The 18,380-nt window shown below is 34.3% G+C and overlaps 1 protein-coding gene across 1 annotated transcript; it reads left to right on the top strand.

Annotated features, from left to right (window-relative positions):
* The first annotated feature begins 103 nt into the window (after positions 1–103).
* On the top strand, positions 104–17,634 carry LOC135690143 (protein PHTF2). Its single transcript, XM_065207620.2, has 20 exons — positions 104–476; positions 2,315–2,371; positions 2,590–2,671; positions 2,791–2,887; positions 3,112–3,220; positions 3,925–3,960; positions 4,823–4,935; positions 5,678–5,820; positions 6,361–6,597; positions 6,820–6,905; positions 7,308–7,406; positions 8,098–8,180; positions 8,672–8,768; positions 10,569–10,700; positions 11,318–11,404; positions 12,054–12,127; positions 15,445–15,541; positions 16,069–16,164; positions 16,626–16,751; positions 17,335–17,634. The coding sequence occupies exons 1-20, from the start codon at positions 438–440 to the stop codon at positions 17,356–17,358; spliced, it is 1,914 nt and encodes a 637-aa protein (XP_065063692.1). The 5' UTR covers positions 104–437; the 3' UTR covers positions 17,359–17,634.
* Positions 17,635–18,380: the final 746 nt, after the last annotated feature.

Raw genomic sequence — 18,380 nt, forward strand, 5'->3', positions numbered from 1 at the left:
CCCATTTCCAGTTTCTTAGGGTGTCAATGGGTATCACTGTATGCCGGATGTGACGTAGAGGAGGATGTGACGTAGAACACAATACGAGATTGTTTTGTCCGGCTTTCGAACGGTTTTAGCGCCTGGGTTTGAGTAGTTTCTTCGCAAGTGTGTGGTGATAGAAATTATAAAAAAAATCACAAATTGACGTCTCTAAGTGTTTTGACGAAAATTAGTTCATTTGGAACTCATGACAAAGCATTCTTGTGACTAAGACAATTGTAATTTTGTCTTTTAAACTAAAAGAATCTTTGGAATTCACCACAGCTGGTAGCATTTGACTTCAAAAAGGAAAGAAAGTGAAACACGACAAATCTCCACTTTCTACACCGAGTTGAACTGGAAAAACTGTAACTTGCCCACAAGCGTTCAATCTTCAAGACAAAAACTTAAAGCTTATGGATTATGATCACACAATTTCATGGTTTCAGACAAAAGTAAGTGCAAGAATGTCGTTTAATTTCTATTCGTAGTTTAGGCCCGTCCTCGCATTCAAATAACTTTGTCAATAAAGTTGCCCAAAACAAAGCTTAATTGTATCTAAAAGTCTGTCACTTCATTTTTCTCTATTTGCCAACAAAGAACTGAATAGTTATCGCTTAATTCTATGCTCCGAAATTATTTGTGCTACCTGATTCTAATTTTCTGATTGCAGAAAGTCTTTCGTGACCCACTTAAGTGATTTATTTTTATCGCCTTAAAGATTTTTTGCTAGATCTCAACCAATCGACTTTTTCAATTGTTCAGTCGTGATGCATTATTGTACTGTTTGCTCTCAAGTGTGAGATTTAGCAAACATATTTTTAAAACTTTTTAAAACAATGGCTGCCGCTGCCATTTCTTTCTTTTGCAAAAGATATATCAGATTGACACAAGCTTTATGAATTAGCTCAAAGACGATTATGAAATACTAGGGAAATGAAAACTAGAGAATTATTTGAGTAGACTGGCGGGTATTAGATGTCTTTTTGACGAATACATCTTCTTGACGAATACATGTTCTTGACAGCCAGTGGTGTAGATAAAAGGGGGTCAGGGGAGGTCAAAAACCAAACTATAATTTTTCGGAAAACAGCCAATTCGTCAGAAAATTTCTGATCTCGTCGGAAATTTAACATGGTTTTATTTTTTATCCAAGTGTTACATTTTGAATGGACAGTCTTTAAAGGTTATTATACCGATTTCTTCAGTTGTTCTGAAACATTTGGGCAACTTAAAATTTCTTTTTGCAAAGAAAAGACCATAAAATCTTCAATTATTATGTTTTATTACACATGAACTTGAGTAAATAATAAGACTTGATCTTCTGTTATATTTAAATTCTAATGTTGTTTTGTTATGTTTGAATCTGTGTCACAACTTTTTTGAATCCGTGCCAAATGCTCACCAATATGGTTCAGGGCAAGCCACAAAATGATATTTTCTAATATGATAAAATACTTTGCAATCTGGTATCATATCAGATCTGTGCACTTTTTTGGTAAAACAAGATTCCAGTAGATATAAAAGATCATTTTCTTTTGTCAGTTTTTTGTCAAAAGCCTTTTTATTCAACAAAAACTATCAAATTTGATTTTGAAGTGAAATTTATTGTTCTGTCTTATTGTTCTGTTATTGTAAATCATCAATTACATTTAAAACCACCTTAGAAAATGGGGTGCTCTCTCCTCGATTAGTTCATCTACTGAGAGAGCTCCTCCTAAAGAAACTCCCCTTCAAACAATATCTTATGTAATTGTTATTTATTGTCTGTTATTGTAAGTATTTTATGTGATGTGTGGACATTTTATGTAATTTGTTGTAATGTAGTTGTAGTTAGATATTGTAGGTAGAGGAGTTTTAGAATATAATTGAACTGAACCGAACTGAACTGAATTGAACTGAACTGTGTTCTAATGTATAAAAAAATTGGAAATGTTTACTATGTTTTTGTTGGAAAATCTCAGTTCCTATCTACCCTCCCTCCCATAAAATTTCCTATCTTCGCCACTGTTGACACCTTAATTGAAAGTCCACATAAATGATACTTCACGCATTATTTTAATTTTAGAGGAGACCATAGAATTTGACATATTTTGATAAAGTATTCTATCAAGTAATTGATCAATAGATCTGCATCAAGGTTATAGCCTTGTGAGCAGTTGCTTGATGTTTTGTATATTTTCTTTAAAAACAACCTGCCCAACAATACATGCATTACAAAATTTGATTTTTGTTGCCTTTATATATCTTTATGATGTATTTATTTTTCTATAAATAAAACTTTTAATTTTAGATTGGTACATATGATAAAGCAAACTGGGAAAGGATTGTTGAGAAACATGAAATATCTGTGAGTCTTGCTTCTTTCTTACTTTGTTCTTCTTTTTGCTCATTATGGTTCCTGTTTGCATTGGCTCTCTTGGTGGATTGTCTTTCACATCAGCTTATTTTTCCTTGTTGGTTACATAACCATATGGTTTTGTGAAGATTCCTTTATTTGTTATGCTTATTCATAAATGTAAGCCTTATATGTAAAAAAGTTTGAAGCCGAGTTTGGTTATTTTGTAGCTCCTTCCAGATCTCCAGAAAATACAACATCTAAGGAGTGTAAGAGTTCGCACAGATCTTATTGATGTTGACCTTGTAAGAGGTAAGTTTGATTTATTTACTTTTCTCCTGTGTTCCAAAGTTCTCAGGTCCAAAATTGTGTCTATAAGAGCCTAATAGTAATGTATTTGTGAAGAATCCAAAATTCTCTTTTGTTCACAGGTTCTACATTTTCAAAGGCAAAACCTGGATATCATTGGACTCAAGTCACAAGAAAAGCAATTTTGAGAGTTTTGCTCTTCCCTATTTATTGGCAATGGCAAGTATTTTGATACAGTAGTGTTCCTAATTTTTCAATTAAACTAAGTAAGACTGAAACACTTTGACTTGTAAGCCTGTAAAGCATCTTGAATAATAAAATGACTCTATTCATTTACCATTTTTATCCTTACTTTTAACTTTTAAGCATTTAGAATCCTTTCACTAATTGTCCTGTATGGTAAGAGATTTCCTGAATTAGAAACATAATTTTGTTTTTTCAAGGTGGCAACAACAGACATCTTTCATCCTATGGCTATTCTTTGTGATGCTATACTTCTCTCAGTTGATAAGCTTAAGCTTCTATCTCTCAGATCGAACAGATGATATGAAGGTAACACTGCTTATTCACCGTCATATTGTTTGACATTCAAGTCAATTATTTCATCTTTTATCATTATCAGCCAAAACAAGAGCTTTTTTATTTTATATCACAGCCCTAAGATACCTAGAATTTTTCACCAAATCAAGAATGGGGCAAATATCATATGTGACAATGTTGGTAAATCTTTCTTATCAAGCTTATTCCACATTAGCAACAGAGGTTAATGTATATGTACCTGATTAAATTAGCATAATTATTAAACCCATAAGACCATGAGCTGGCAGTTATGACAAACTCTGTACATGTTTTAATTAACCAGTTCTGGCCCATCAAAGCTGTTTTTTATCCCATATCTTAGCCTATTTTGTGTTTTCATGGGAAAATTTCACTCACAAGATGAAATCCAGCAACCTGAGAGAATGATTTCATTTGCCCCTGAAATTACAAAGGTTTGCATAGGGCAGTGGTATCTCACCACTCATCTTATTTGCTTGAAAGTGAGATAATTTTGTTCAAATCAATAGGCCCTAGTAGATGGTTACAGTGACCAGTGCTTAGACATCAAGTAGACAAAGATTGATTTGGTGCTATGCAACTGTCAAATAATGGTTTGAGGGCTGCAGCTCTACCAAGGTTGCAGTTTGTCTTATGATATTTTCTTGAAATGCAATCAGCTAATTATTCTATTATTCACATAATTATTTTTCTTTTAGGATATTCCATTTACAGAAGCCATCAGTCCTGTTATTGTAAGCAATTTTTAAACAATCTTTTGGTGGTACAAAACTTGAAAATGGCTTTGAAAAAAGCAAACATTTAGTAAACTAAAGCTTTTCGTCTGACACTCTTCAGAGTTCAAAAACTCTGAAACGTCAGAACATAGATCGAAAACTCTACGCTGGGAAATATATATACCCAGTTGTGGATCAAAATAGGCCAATCAAAAAACACGAACACATGAATGTTGAGGTTGACTAATCAGTGCCCCTTGCCTATCAAGAATGTTACCAATGGAGTCCTAAAGTGAAAACGAACTCCTTTTGTCTACACAGTAGCGTGCTTATGTAGATAGATTCCAAAACTGCTAAGTGAAACAACGATCGGGCTTTACCAATAATCCGAAACATGTTGCCATTATAGTTTTTTGCACAATCTGGGTTTTCCAGTAAATGCTGTCCGATAGCAGAATCGCAGGTTTTAGTTGTACTTTTAGATCTGCAAGATCGAGGTGGCTGTTCTCTTTGGGGACGAGTTTTGTTTCTAATACTTTGTTAATGATAAGCAATTTTTGTAAAATCATATAGGAATATTTGCCACTTATTATCCCTATCCATATAAAGGATCGCCAACATGTTGCTTTTTAGTAGTTTTCAACTCCAAAAGCCAAACTAAAAGCTAACCAAATAAAACTTAAGAACATTCATTATATCCAATCATTATTAAAATCTTATTTTATTCTTTAAACCTGTTACATGTAATATTTAAAACTTACATTTCTAGATTATCTTTTTCTGCCTTTGACCTTCTTTATTCTTCATTTTTCTATTAGGCACTTAAAACTTCCTGACAGTTTAACTAATAAGCTATGTATTTTTTTGGTTATATTTTTAGATAATGATTTTATTGGGAGAAGTATATATCCATGTAGTATCAACAAATTTTACAAAGCCCTCAAATCATCTTGTGAAGAAAAAAAGAAAAGTTAGAAAAAGGAGTAATGGAAGGTAAATAGTTTAGCTGTGTATTTTCTAGTTCATTTTATCATGCATGTAAAGCAAGAAGACATTATTTATATAGAAAACTAGTTGAATTACCAGTTAGCATATCATATTTTCTGGCTAATCATTTTAAAGCATGTTTTCACAAAGTAGGATGTTGCTCAAATTTTAAGAATTGGTCTGGTCATGTTTGCATAATTTTGTTCTTGTTTGATAATGCTCATGTAGTTCTAAACTGTCTTGCAATTTAATGCTAATTTTTTTTATTTAAAAGTAGAGTTGTGGTTTGTTCCATAGTTACCTTGAATAGATTTCAAGGACATTTTGAGTTAGTATGAAATATTATACATGAGGGACAAGAGCTGTTTGATTGATGAAATAGTATTTCTCAAATTTAATCGGATCAGCAGCTGTTGGGTTACACTACCAACATTAAACACGAATGACATGGCTTTTTTTCACTTAAAAATTCTTATGTAGTACTTGCATAAAGGAACCAGCACAAGGGCAAAGTCTAAATAATGATATCACCCATGAACACCCCTCCCCCACATTTCGAAACCTATCTCGGCCCTTGAACCAACACATATTAAGAAAAATATGATACAAAAATACACATTAACTGTGATAAGATCGTGGTTTGTCCTACAACCTTCAAGATTGCCCATCACTTTTGCTTTTTAAGCCATCTTAAAAGTATGTTTTATTGAAGAAAATTTAAATTATCTTTGCATACCATCTTTTAAAGGAAAAAAAGAAAGGGAAGTAAAGAAGAGAATGCACAAAATGTCCCTCAACAGCAGGAAAATCATGCCACTAAGACAGTCGAAACTGTCAGGCAAAGAAAGGTTCAAGACAGCGTTAAGGAGGAGCAGCCTGAAGAGGCCAAGTGTAAGCCATTCCTAACACTAACAGATGTAAATTAATAACGAAATTTAATCCATTCTTCCTCTCACATTTTTCGATACTCACAAAGATACTCATTTTTCTGGTGACGTTTTGGCCTCTACCCGACGTTTTGGCCTCTACCCGACGTTTTGGCCTCTACCCGACGTTTTGGTCTCTATCCGACGTTTTGGTCTCTATCCGACGTTTTGGTCTATATCCGACGTTTTGGTCTCTATCCGACGTTTTGGTCTATATCCGACGTTTTGGTCTCTATCCGACACTTTGGTCGGCACTTGAGTACTTTAAGTACACATGTCTTACGTATTACCATGTTTCCTTCTTTCGTGGATAATGGTCTTAGTCTCGTTGTTTTTAAGAAGAAATATAAAAGTTTATGTATTGAAATAAGCAAACCAGTTTGTCAAATGTTTGACTGTGCTGTGCTATGTTTTGTCTTGTCAAGGCAATCTCATTCAAATTAGGAAACATTTGGGAATCGTATTAGAAAAGTAAACATTTGTAATGAATTGCTTTCAACGTTAGGTCAAGAGGATGCAGAAGAGCGTCAAGATAAGCCTTCGTCAGGGAGGGATTCCAGCACAGGTGACACGTCATCGGGGTCTGATAGCAGCAGCGATTCTTCGACTTCCTCGATATCAGATTCTGAAAATGGCAATGATCTGAATGACGAAAACCCGTTTCATACTGCGCCTAGCACGGCAGTAAATAAAGGACAGAATTCACATTTTGATTTAAGACCATCGCCTGTCGAAGAAACAGGTGAGAGAAGGATCTTATATTCAATTCTCTGCTTCTCTTTTATTTCATTTTTTTAAGAAAGTTTTAAAGAGTGTTATCAAAGTATAACATAATTTTACTGGTTAAATGAGGAGTGTTTAGCATATTGTTAATTTTGTTATAATATGATATGGTAATGGAACATTTTAGCTTCAGAACTTGTCGGATAAACTGTTATGATGGACTATCTGTTTTTTTCTCAAGTTATGGTATCAGTATGGGATGGAAATTCATTCAAAAAAGTCAAGATGACATTGCTAGAAATCAGTTCTACAATTGTACAGAAAGTTGTAAGTTCTTTCATCGCTCAATCATAGTATTTGCCAAAAGATGAGCTCGGCAGTCAGTCATCTTTGCTGTGTTATCTTAAAAAACCAAATCTTTATTGATGATGATTCGGAAATTTGGTCATAAAGCGTTATTTACTGAATGATTTTCAAAATGACTAATTTTAATCTTTCATGAATTAAGCTTTTTATAGATCTCCATTTTAGTTAAAATATTCACTTTCTTTTCTGTCAAGTTTATCGCATTATCTTTGAAACTTTATCGGATTTGTAAATAAATCCGGATTTTCAAGTTAATCCAGGTTTTGTTTTATTTTTGCGAAATGTAGTTATTTCAAGAAGGCAAAATATTGTAATTTGCGGAATGTGGTTACTTGGTTTTATAGTTTATTCTCTTTATTGCAGGATTCGCATCAAGTAACAAATGATTACTTTCCAGTTGGAATCTTGTCCGCTGTTTTTCTATCTCTTCTGCCAATGTTCTTTAGAATTTACAAAAAGGGAGTGAGTATCATTTGTCCGTGGCTTGATTACCCTAAAAGTCTTTATTAATGAGAATGAAATAATGGTTATTAACAGTTCATTTTTGAAAAGACTCGTGAATAACCATTTCTTCTATGAAATTTTTTTTCGTATTAATCAAAATAGTTTTAGCTATGGTCAACAATAATCGGTTATTGAAATGTCGTCATAAAAACAATTTTTCAGTATCTGAGACTTCTAAAGATTTGAAAATGGGTATCTAAAGATGCAAAAATTAAAGCGGTATTTTCACATAATAGACCCACTGCCTGTTTTCCCTTGTCAGTTACTTTTTATGTTTGATTGGATTATTCTTGAAATAATTTGTCAAGTTGCAACGAAAATCTTTGAACCACTTTGTCTGTTTTTGGAAAGATCGGAAAGTAAAATGAATTTTGTCAAAATTTTACTCTCAGAATTCTTTGTAAACAAATTTTGGTGGTTTTGTTTTATAAAAAACAACGAAACAATTTATTGGTTCTGTTATCCTAAAACCCTTTGTTCTTTCGACCACTGTCCATCTAACACCGTAGCACTGATCTAAAGATCTAACACCGCGTTAAGCTAAACTAAAGAGATGCATGAGAAATGCATGAGTAATAAAGGCCCTTGTGGTGGTTGTAGTGAATCGCTACAAGTCACCTGTTTATTGATTATCAAATCGCTTTTGTAGCTTCCTGATATCCCTGATACACTGAATGGCGCATCTAGTTTTTCACATCAGTTATTTATAGCAATGTGTGGGTCTCATTCGCGGTAAGTTGCACCTGTTAACTTCAGGTCCTTTACACTTTCCATTGATATTTCTATGATGTCACGTGGCAGTTAGCACCTCAGACTTTAGTCTTAGTCGTGTGCGGTGACGAGAATAACACCTGATTATACTCTGTTAATAAATGCTTTAGTCAATGTGGCGGCCCAGTGCCAAGCTGCAACGATCTCTCCCGATACTTGTAATAATTTATTAGCTTCCGATTCACCGCCTTGAAACTCAGAAAAGATTGTAGGGCGGGTATTTGTCACATTAAAAAAGATATTTTAAATGTATGTTATTAAACAAGGTCTTTTGTCTTTCCTGCGTAACTTTAAAATACTATGTTGTTCCAATTTCGAAGACAGACTTCGTATAATATACCTTAGGATCTTCATGCTGTTTTCCTTCTTTCTATTTAACTTAGCAATTACATTTTCACTGCCCTTCGCGTAGTTTTTACATCATGATAAGGTTTCATTTTCTTTTTCCTTAGGTCTCAGCTCGTCGTTCTAATTAACATGGTATCGAGGTTTTCTCTAAGTTTCTCATTCTTTTTCCTTCTTTGCGTGGCAGAGCGAGCCTATCGAATGGTGAGTCATCCGTATATTTGTTCAAAACTTTTCGCAATAACTGAAATATAATAAGCTATTAGGGTAGGCGCCTGATTTCTGACTCTGCTGTTATGATAACGATTTCGTGTAGTTTTCTACCCTCTCTTTATTCACTACTTCCTGCCTCTTTGATTCATCCACTTCCAAATTGACATTTCTTTTTTTGCCGTCAAATCTTTGGGCTAGGTGATGTCGCATATGGAAATCTCATTGCCCGTCTTTTATCTTTTTGCAAACAAAACTTTTGCTGCCTTAAAATTTTTTCCCCATTCTCAAGAAGCAAATCCAATGCTTGTAAGTAATGAATTCAAAAGTTCTCTTTACCACCTTACAAAGAATATTTTATTTATCTCACTTCTTTCTGTCGTTAATATCCCACTGATTCGTTCATTGCTCATTTCTTTATGACTTTTGGTCTTTTGATCTTCTTCTGACAACATCCCTGACTATAAGAAATTCCCCTTCAGCTGTCCAACATTTAAAAACTCAGGGCGCGAAATTTTCTGTAACTGAAAATGTGCTGCTCATTAAACTTGATAAACAGGACAAAGATAGCCGTCTGGTAACATTGATGAATGTATGAGTGACCTAATACTTATAGGATAAAAATGAAATTTTCAAGAATTCTTAAAGATTTTCAAGGATTTACAGATTTGCAAGGTGGTTACAATAAATCTGGCAACTTAGAATTTTTCTCTTTTACGCATCATCGCGTTAGTTTAGTAATTCATAATTCAGATATGTCTATTATTTCTTGAAATAGCCAAATAACTTCCATTTATCAACGGTATGTGGAGAGAGTTTCTTAAATCCTGTGGTGAAATTGATCGATGTCTCTGTATCTTCGCAACAAAATTGACAAATTTTTTGGTACAATTACCATAATCCGTCCATTTTTTATAAATCTTTAATGTAATCGTCCTGTGTTCATTCATAAAAGCTAATTCACCTGTTTTCCTTTTGGTGTTTTGACATTTTCATCGGCGCCTTGAGGATATGATCCAATCAATATTCTTTGGCCAAAATCAGGATGTTTGCTTTGCTAAGATTCTTAATGCGCTGTTGTCCAATTGCCTTGTTTAATCGTTGTATTCCTTTCAGCAACTTAAAGTTGTTGCTCACATATATGGAATTTGTGTTCTGTTTAAAATGTTTATAGTCATTTTCTTCGAAGGTTAATGCAATGACCCTAGCCAATTTCTGCGTCGAATGGCAAACGGCGCAGTCCACAACCGCTTTTCCTACTATCATGGGAACTACTATTCTCCACAGGCCAACATGTTCCTATAACACTTCTATAGTTCTTCCTTTCTTATGTTGAATGAGGGGTTGTTTGGCCCAAGTATTAATCACGGTCCAAACGAGTATTTGTGAAGTACAAGTCTTGAGGACTAATTCTTCCATGTTGTATGCGTAATGCTAACAATACAATATCTGCAATCTTGAGAATAGCTTTCTTTCCGCTGTATACCTCGTCTCTTTCATCCATTTGTAAATAAAGACCGACGTTTTACCGCTAATCCTATTCGAGCCTTCATTTTCCCTGTAATATTTTTCTAATACTTCTGTTGTCTTCATTTCTATGAATGTTATTTGCCTTCCTCCACATATTTTTCATTTGGAATTTTCTGACAGTTAGAAAATAGCAAAATTAGCGATATTGTTTGCAATTTAATATTTTCTAAACTTGATGAAAATTCACTAGCTACTTTTCAGCCTTTTTGGTATTCATTGCTAGGGGAAATGCTGTATTAACTTGCACATCTTGTCAATTTGTAGAGATATCTATATGCAAAATACTTCGGGGCATTGACATCTGCGAGGAAAGCGAGGCGGAATTGCTTACCTCATTTTAGACTGCACAAAGTAAGACACATTAAGACATGGCTGTCTTTGAGATCTTTTCTAAAGGTAAGAGTCTCCGCGATGCTCCCCAAAATGTTAATATAACCATTCTTGCATCTCAGCCATATAGACACATCATTTTCATCCACATTTCTGTCAAGAAAAGATACCGCTTAATCTTTTTAGAAATTACGGCATAATTTTATGGTATTGATTAGAATACAATCCAAATTGTGCACATAATGCCAATTGGAAATTTTCCATTGCGTTCTGCGAAGATATTTCAACTGGCGCTCTTCTCACTGACATCTGGGTAATATCTTATACATTATAAAAATGAAAATATAATTGATGCGGATATTGATGCATCATCATGCCGTTTCTGGTAACATTGCAACGTAAGACCGAAGAAAATTGCAGTGTTTGGCATTTAGCGTTACTAATAATGAATAAAGGTATCTAAGAACTGATTTATCCCCGAGGTTCCTTAATACTTATATCATCAACAGATAGGGAAAAGCTGTTTTCCCTTCACTTTTATTTGGTAATCAATAACCTTGTCTTTATAAGTTTGGGTATCTATTTATTATCACTTTCCCGTTGCTCAAACAAATCCTTTTCAATTTGTTCTTAGAATTTGATATCATTCTTGTTTTTGACTGGTGTTGAAATTAACTTTATAGAAACGTGGACCTCAGCGATCAGTTGATACAATTATGTCTTCGTCGTTCCTACTTGGTTTGGTATTTGTCGTAATCACGTGCATTCAGGTACACTTGAATTTTTGCTGATTGTATTGTTGAGCAGATGTTTGCTTTGCAACAAGATCTGTTGGATATACATTTGATCGGATTCGTATACCTTCGTAAAGTGTGATTGTATGTATATATCTAGAGATTGTTGCAATGGACACTTAAAGTTGTATTTCCAAAGAGTTTACTCTCTTGATGTTATTTCTGACAAGTTAATGGTCCTGACCGACTTCATATTTTGTTATGTTTCAAACTTTAATCTCCGCCACTGCTCCATGATCTTTGGCTTTATCAATCTTGTTTGCAGAAAGCTGTTCGAAGATGTTTCATTTTGTTCTTGTAGAATTGAAACTACCCTTTTCCCATTTGAAAGAACGGAGTCGTTGAATGCTTTGCACAATAAGCACCCTTGAATTACATTTGGATCTGTCATATTATAATGCATTTCGGGGAGGTAGCCCCTTGCCTACTCTGACCTGTGCTCAAAACGCGCTTTTTGAGGGTAACAGACTTTTCAGATTTGAAAATTTTTGTACATTTGACATCCTTTTTTTGAAATTCTGCCATTCGTGTGATAGCAAGGCATTTCTGCTAGTTTTGCCATCATATTTAAATGCAAATGTCGCACTTATGATAATGCTAAATCTAAATTGTCTGGCTCTTTCAGTTCATCAAATACAACGGAATTTCTGACAAAGACTCCTTTATATCTTATTACTTCAATTGGGAAGTTACAGCATGGTACGTAATTATTCTGTCAAACGTATGCCACTACAAGGGCAAATTACTTTCAAAACAGTGCATATGGATTACTTTGTAAATAGTTAAGAATGTTTATTTTGTTTGCCTGCTAGAATCCTTGAACATGTTTTAGTGGCTAAAACAACCACTATTTATGTTTCTATTTCCAAACTTTCGCTCTACTGTGAAAACTCCAGTCTCTTTGACTTTTTTAAAAAACATCTTAAGACAACAAAATGCGAACATTGCAACTGTAGGATTTGCAAAACTTTTATATATGGTTTCTGTTTTTTGTAATTATTATTTATTTCTTTCGTATACACCTTTTGTAAAAAGTTGGCCTAAATTAGCTTTTATTTTTAGCTATTTCGAACAGCCAACATCAAGTATTAATAGTACTATTAGTAATAATAATAATAATAATGATAATAATGATAGTAATAATAATTGCAGAGCAGAAGGGTTGTAGAAAAGGGAGTAGGGGCACAAAGGACCAATTGCTAATTGATAAAATGATAGTGAAGAATTGTAAAAGAAGATTAACATCATTGGGGGTAGCATGGATTGATTATCGCAAAGCGTACGACACGGTACCTCACGGCGGGATAGAAAAGGAAATGGAGATGTTTGTGGTGGCAATCAATATGGGGCGCTTCATAGTGGCAGCATGAAACAGAATACAGAGTTGATGTCTGGTGATCAAAGATTAGGAAATGTTTGGATTAGACATGGTATATTCCAAGGAGATAGCCTTTCTCCTCTTTTGTTTGTGTCGGCGATGATTCAACTGACGCTGATGTTAAGAAAAACAAATTTATTTTATCAATTAAAAAGGGGAGGAGAGAAAATCAATCATTTACTATGTATGGACGATCTCAAGCTTTATGCGAAAAATGAAGAACAATTGGATAGCTTAGTAAATTCAGTGAGGATTTTCTCGGATGATATAAAAATGGAATTAGGATTATCGAAGTGTGCGGTTTTAATAATGAAGAGAGGAAAGGTTGTCACAAGAGAAGGAATTGATATGCCTGATGGAATAATGATGAAATGTGTCGAGGAAGGGAGTGGTTATAAGTATTTGGGGATCTGGGAGACGGATGAAATAAAACAAGAGGAGATGAAAAATCAAGTAACCAAAGAGTATGTTTGAAGGCTCAGAGCCATATTAAAGTCGAAGCTAAACGGTGGGAATACCATATCAGCTATCAACCCGAGAGCTGTATCAATCAAGATACGGAGCCGGTATCATAGGATGGTCAAAGGCTGAACTGCAAGCTTTGGACAGAAAAACTAGGAAGATGTTACGATGTATGGGGCACACCATCCAAGAGTAGATGTAGATAGAATGTATTTGAGGTGAGCTGAAATAGGAAGAGGTTTAATTGGATTAAAAGATTGCGTAGTAGTAGAAATTGACAGTTTGGAGAAATATATACAAAATGCTAAGGAGGAGCTCCTAGCGGCAGTGAATAGAAATGATACATTTGGGGTCAGCAGCTGTGGAAAATGCAAAGAAGAAGTACAAAAGGAACACGAAACCGCTTATAAGGAGAAGACATTACACGGGCAGTTTAGAAAAGGGATCGATGATAAGAAGAGGTAAATCGTGAGATTGGTTAAAGAATGGATATTTAAAAAAGACTGTTTCTACTACTGTTTCTTTTGTTCTGGGTAACAAGATCAAAGCGATCATTTTTCCTTCTATTGTAAAATGCTCCTCAATATTTTTCTTTGTCAGAAGATGAGCTAGTTATAACTAGATTATCAGCGTCAAATGTTACATCCAATCTGTTATATAAGGGATTCAGTTATAGCCGTCATTAAATCCAAAATACAAAAATATAGGCGAGATCAATCGTGCTTTAAGCATATTGGCATTCGTATTTCATCCCTCGTGATTTGCTAGTTCTATGGTTCTCATCAGCAAGCATTTATTATTACTTCAATGCTTCACACATTCGTTGTTATTCATGTGTAATCGAGAAAGGAGGTTTATGTACTTACTTTTCGTCATTTATCGTCAAGATCGCTTTTCAAGTAATTTAAAGATTAAAGTAAAGGTTTAAGAAAACAAATTCGATAGTATGACATGTCAATCTGCATTTTAAAAATTTTAAGGCCAAGTCAGATTTGTTTTTAAAATTCATATTAATTGATAATATAACATCAAAAAACTTTTGCTTTAAGTTTACACTTTGTTGGCAATTTCTGCTCAGTGCCCTGTTTGTGCCCCCTGGTCTATTATCTTGTGATTTACAACCCATTCTTTCATTTCTTTAATCTCTTTGCTCCATCTATCCAGTTTTGAATAACATTCAGAATACGTTTCCAGCACTCTTGCTGCCATGAACATCTCACATTTGATCAACTGAAAGAAGAAATTCATTAGTGCTTTTCGTAACTCTTTGTCAAATTCATCGATCTGTTTTTTAAGCTGTCCTTTCTTTTCAAAAAGCTCAGATTCTGTTCTCGCTGCAAGATCTTTTGCTTTACGAACCGTCCTTCCCTTTTTTAACAGACTCTTTGTCGTGACATAGCGTTTCCTTGCAGACTTCATCTTCCGGCAACTATCTTTGTATTCAATTAAGGCTTCTCTAGCGCTTCGATAAACTCTTTTGACATGTCTCAGGTTGGCTCCAACGATCATAAGCATCTTCTGGCGCATTTTACGATGCCCGTTTGCTTGCTTGAATATTCGTGCAAATATTCGCAACATCATACCTGTTTCGCCAGATTCATCCGTTCCATAATTCGCGAAGAAATCTACAAAATTATCCATAACGCTCGAAAGCTTAGATGTTTCATTTATATAGGAAAACAAACGGGTTTCAATAGATCGAGTTTTCTTTTTGGTCATCTTGATTCGATGCTTCAAGTAAGGTATGTGATCCCGTCTCCTTGGGTCTTCAATATCTAGCATTTTTTCTCCTTTAGCCCTGTCAGTAGCGCTCTGTCTTTGCAGCGAACAAAACTAAACCACGTTTTTGCCTCTCCGATATATAATCAAAAGCTTTTCATAGATGCGTCAAAATGCAAGCAATGTTTCGGTGCGCCTATTCGTGTGACGTTTGATTTGAATTTGCCATCTCTAAGGTACATTTATGCTCATCGATAACGCTGAACGTCTTTTTTCAGAATTAAACCCAAGGATAATAGATTTTTCGATGGCAAATGCATCCACTGTGCCTCCAAAACTCCACTTTGCACAATATGGAACTGAATATAGATGTGTAAACAAATGTATTTTTAATCCCGATTTTTCCCTAAGTCACATTATTAGTAACAGCTACTTTGAAAATGTTTCTATCTTGCAGGACGATGATCATTGGAATCTACTTAATACGCTTCTTAACACTTGGTGCCGAAATCAACTTGAAATACAGAAACAATACTGTTTTACTTACTGAACAGGTAACTGTGCAGTTTGAATCATCTTGTCACAGCTAAATGCTTTCTTCACAACAGCTAAATGCTATCTTCACATCCTCCCATATTGCCCTGAATTTCGATGCATCTTCGCAAATAACACGGCTTCAGAATTTTTGGAGCACTTGCGCAAAGCTAAAGCTTTTTTGAAAAAGTCCCCCCTCCCCACCCTCTTACCCCCTACATTAAAATTTTGTTCAATTTGGCTGTTGTTTTGATGCTGAAAGTAAAAAAATTTTAACTGAAAGCTGTATGAAGGTATTCAGAAAATAAATCAAAATTGTACGTTGGGAGGGGGTCGAAACTTTGGAAGCGGCAGCGATGTGTTGGTAAGGTAGTTTTATACTTGCTTTGTTTATTAGCATGCCGCAATAGGAAGGCGCTCCAACTATTTTTAGAAAGGATTGTAGACTTTTCTTTTGAGTGCATCATGCCTTTTCCTTCGAGATAGATACACGATTCATTTGATATTGTATCAAAATTATAATCTTCTTTAATCTCTCCTTTTGTAGATTAATCTCTATTTACAAATGGAATATACTCCGCAAAAGAAAGAGGAACTCTCCATTGCAAATAATGTACTTAAGTTAGCGTCAAAACTGTTAAAGGTAATGATAATTCAATTATTTTATATTCTAAATACCTTTTTAGCTTGAAATCCTGAAAGCAGAACTCTCAAGTTTATGCGAGGGAAATTAAGACTGCTTTGCTGTGAAGATGTTAATGATGAAATTAAGATATATAACCTCAAACATGTTGGGCAGCATGTTCCGGATTTAAATCGTTTTGTAGTGTAAAAAGCTCTCGAAATGTAGATGGCCCTTTTAACTAGGTGGTTAAGGCTGAGAATGCCTCAAAAAGTGCCCCAAAATTTGTCGTTTTTCATACTCAATATCGCCAAAATGCAATATTTGTTTTTTTATTAGATACATCATTAGATACTGCCGTATTTTTTTTATAATGTCCAGAGAAGCATTTACAAATTAATTGCTCCTTGATGCTAAGCTGCCTTTACAATTTTTTTCCTCTTTTGTTGCCAGGCCTCATTTCGATGCTATCTCTTTTGCAGGAACTTGAGAGTCCGTTCAAAATTTCTGGTTTTATTATGAGTCCGCTTTTATCGAACATCATTCGTGTGGTTGTATTATCCCTGTTTTCTGGCGTTATGTCTGATATCCTTGGCTTCAGATTAAAGGTTTGTCGTTTTATGTGAATTCACGCCTTTTGGGGCGATAATCATCTGAGAATATAAAGCCTCAATGAATACTTTAGCCAAACTGTAACTTATTTTAATTAAGTTCTAATTTTAACTGAGACATAGTGTCTATTCTTTGGAAATATTTGGCTTTTCAACTTTCAAATTTCTTTCATTCAAAATTGTAAATAGATAGGTATTATTATTGTTGGATTTAGGATGGTTGCTTTGTGGCAACTTGAGGAGAAAAAAATATTCGTATATTTCTTAACCTAAATGCTCATTATGGATGTCTCGAATATTTATGTATTTTTGCACGCAATTATGTTGAATATTTCCTCAACCCCTACACATCAGACTGTTTTCATTGATATCTTGAGGCAGTTCAAAAAATCCAGCAGAGTTCTCATTATGATAATACTGTTGAGTATTATCATAATGAGTACGATAAATTCCTCAAGCTGTGCTAAAGAACGTTTCATCGCTTAAAACGTTTCGAGTAATTATGTCTTTGCATAAAAATTTGATGGTTTTCATTTGTATTATCAATTCTAAATAAACTGAATAAAAATTTCAATTTCAGCTATGGAAGATAAAAGCTGAGTAGAAATCTGCAGTCGTTGTGTTGCTGATTGAAGACTCGTACAAATTAGTAACTGGCAAATTGTAAACGTGTTTTCTCTCATTGCACAATGATGAGTTTGTGCATTGCAGTCAAAACTAGAAGACTTGTCCTTCTACAATTTGCATCTAGTGTATAGAGTGAATTATTATTTGGAAATAAAAACTTATGTTTAAATAGAAATTATGGTAACTAGCTGTTCGCAGTATATATTATGTGCATTTAAAATTGCATTTTTAACCAAATTGTAGTTTATAAAGACTCATCTTCTTTCTTTAAAGTTTTTAAAGCCTCATCTTCCTTCTATAAAGTTTATAAAGCCTCGATTATTCACTCAGCATCCAATCATATGGCTCACTTCTTTCATCAAAGACTGTTTGATGGTCCAAGGATTTTTCATGATTTGTCAATTTGCTTCGAATTTTGAACTTCTTCTTTACTTGTATAGCAAATTTCATTCTTCAACAATCCTGAAGAACTTTACTACACGCACCATTTCTTCAGAACAAAACAGTTCAAATATTAAACAATAGTTTACCAAATATTATCATGTGCGAAGAATTTAGTGACGGTAGAAGCAGGCATGGTTGAGGAACACCAAGCATGGTCGAAGTCTTTAGACGTCTATATGAATAGAAAAGGAAGTAGGAAACAGTCCAGTGTACAGATAAAAAAGAAAACGAACAATTTATTTACTAGTGTTTTAATATTTTTTGTGAATGCTGCCTTCGAATTTTAACTTGGTCACAGCAAAAATACGGTTTTGCTGCCATTTCTGAACGATTGTGGCTAAGAAAACGTGATTTTTCATGTTTCTTTCTTTGTTTCTTCTTTCCGTGGCCCTTTCTAAGCATCACGCGTGTTTGCGATTGGTTAGTCCTAAGGAAATAGATAGACAATAATGCCAAGTCAAAATGATGTTTATATTTAGATAACTTGGTACCTTTATTTTGTTTAGAAACCATAATTAAAAACACAGGTACACGATGATAATTTTTTCTTAGAAT

Source organism: Rhopilema esculentum, chromosome 5 (assembly GCF_057945365.1).
Source record: "Rhopilema esculentum isolate cy_ngs chromosome 5, ASM5794536v1, whole genome shotgun sequence".
In the NCBI taxonomy this organism is placed as follows: Eukaryota; Metazoa; Cnidaria; class Scyphozoa; order Rhizostomeae; family Rhizostomatidae; genus Rhopilema; species Rhopilema esculentum.

Bases quoted from the DNA above. Each gene is read 5' to 3' on its own strand.
- LOC135690143 (XM_065207620.2), top strand. From the start codon at position 438: ATGGATTATGATCACACAATTTCATGGTTTCAGACAAAA. The intron at 8,181-8,671 runs GTAAGTTGCACC...CTTTTTCCTTAG, and splicing joins ATGTGTGGGTCTCATTCGCG to GTCTCAGCTCGTCGTTCTAA. The intron at 8,769-10,568 runs GTGAGTCATCCG...GTCAATTTGTAG, and splicing joins CAGAGCGAGCCTATCGAATG to AGATATCTATATGCAAAATA.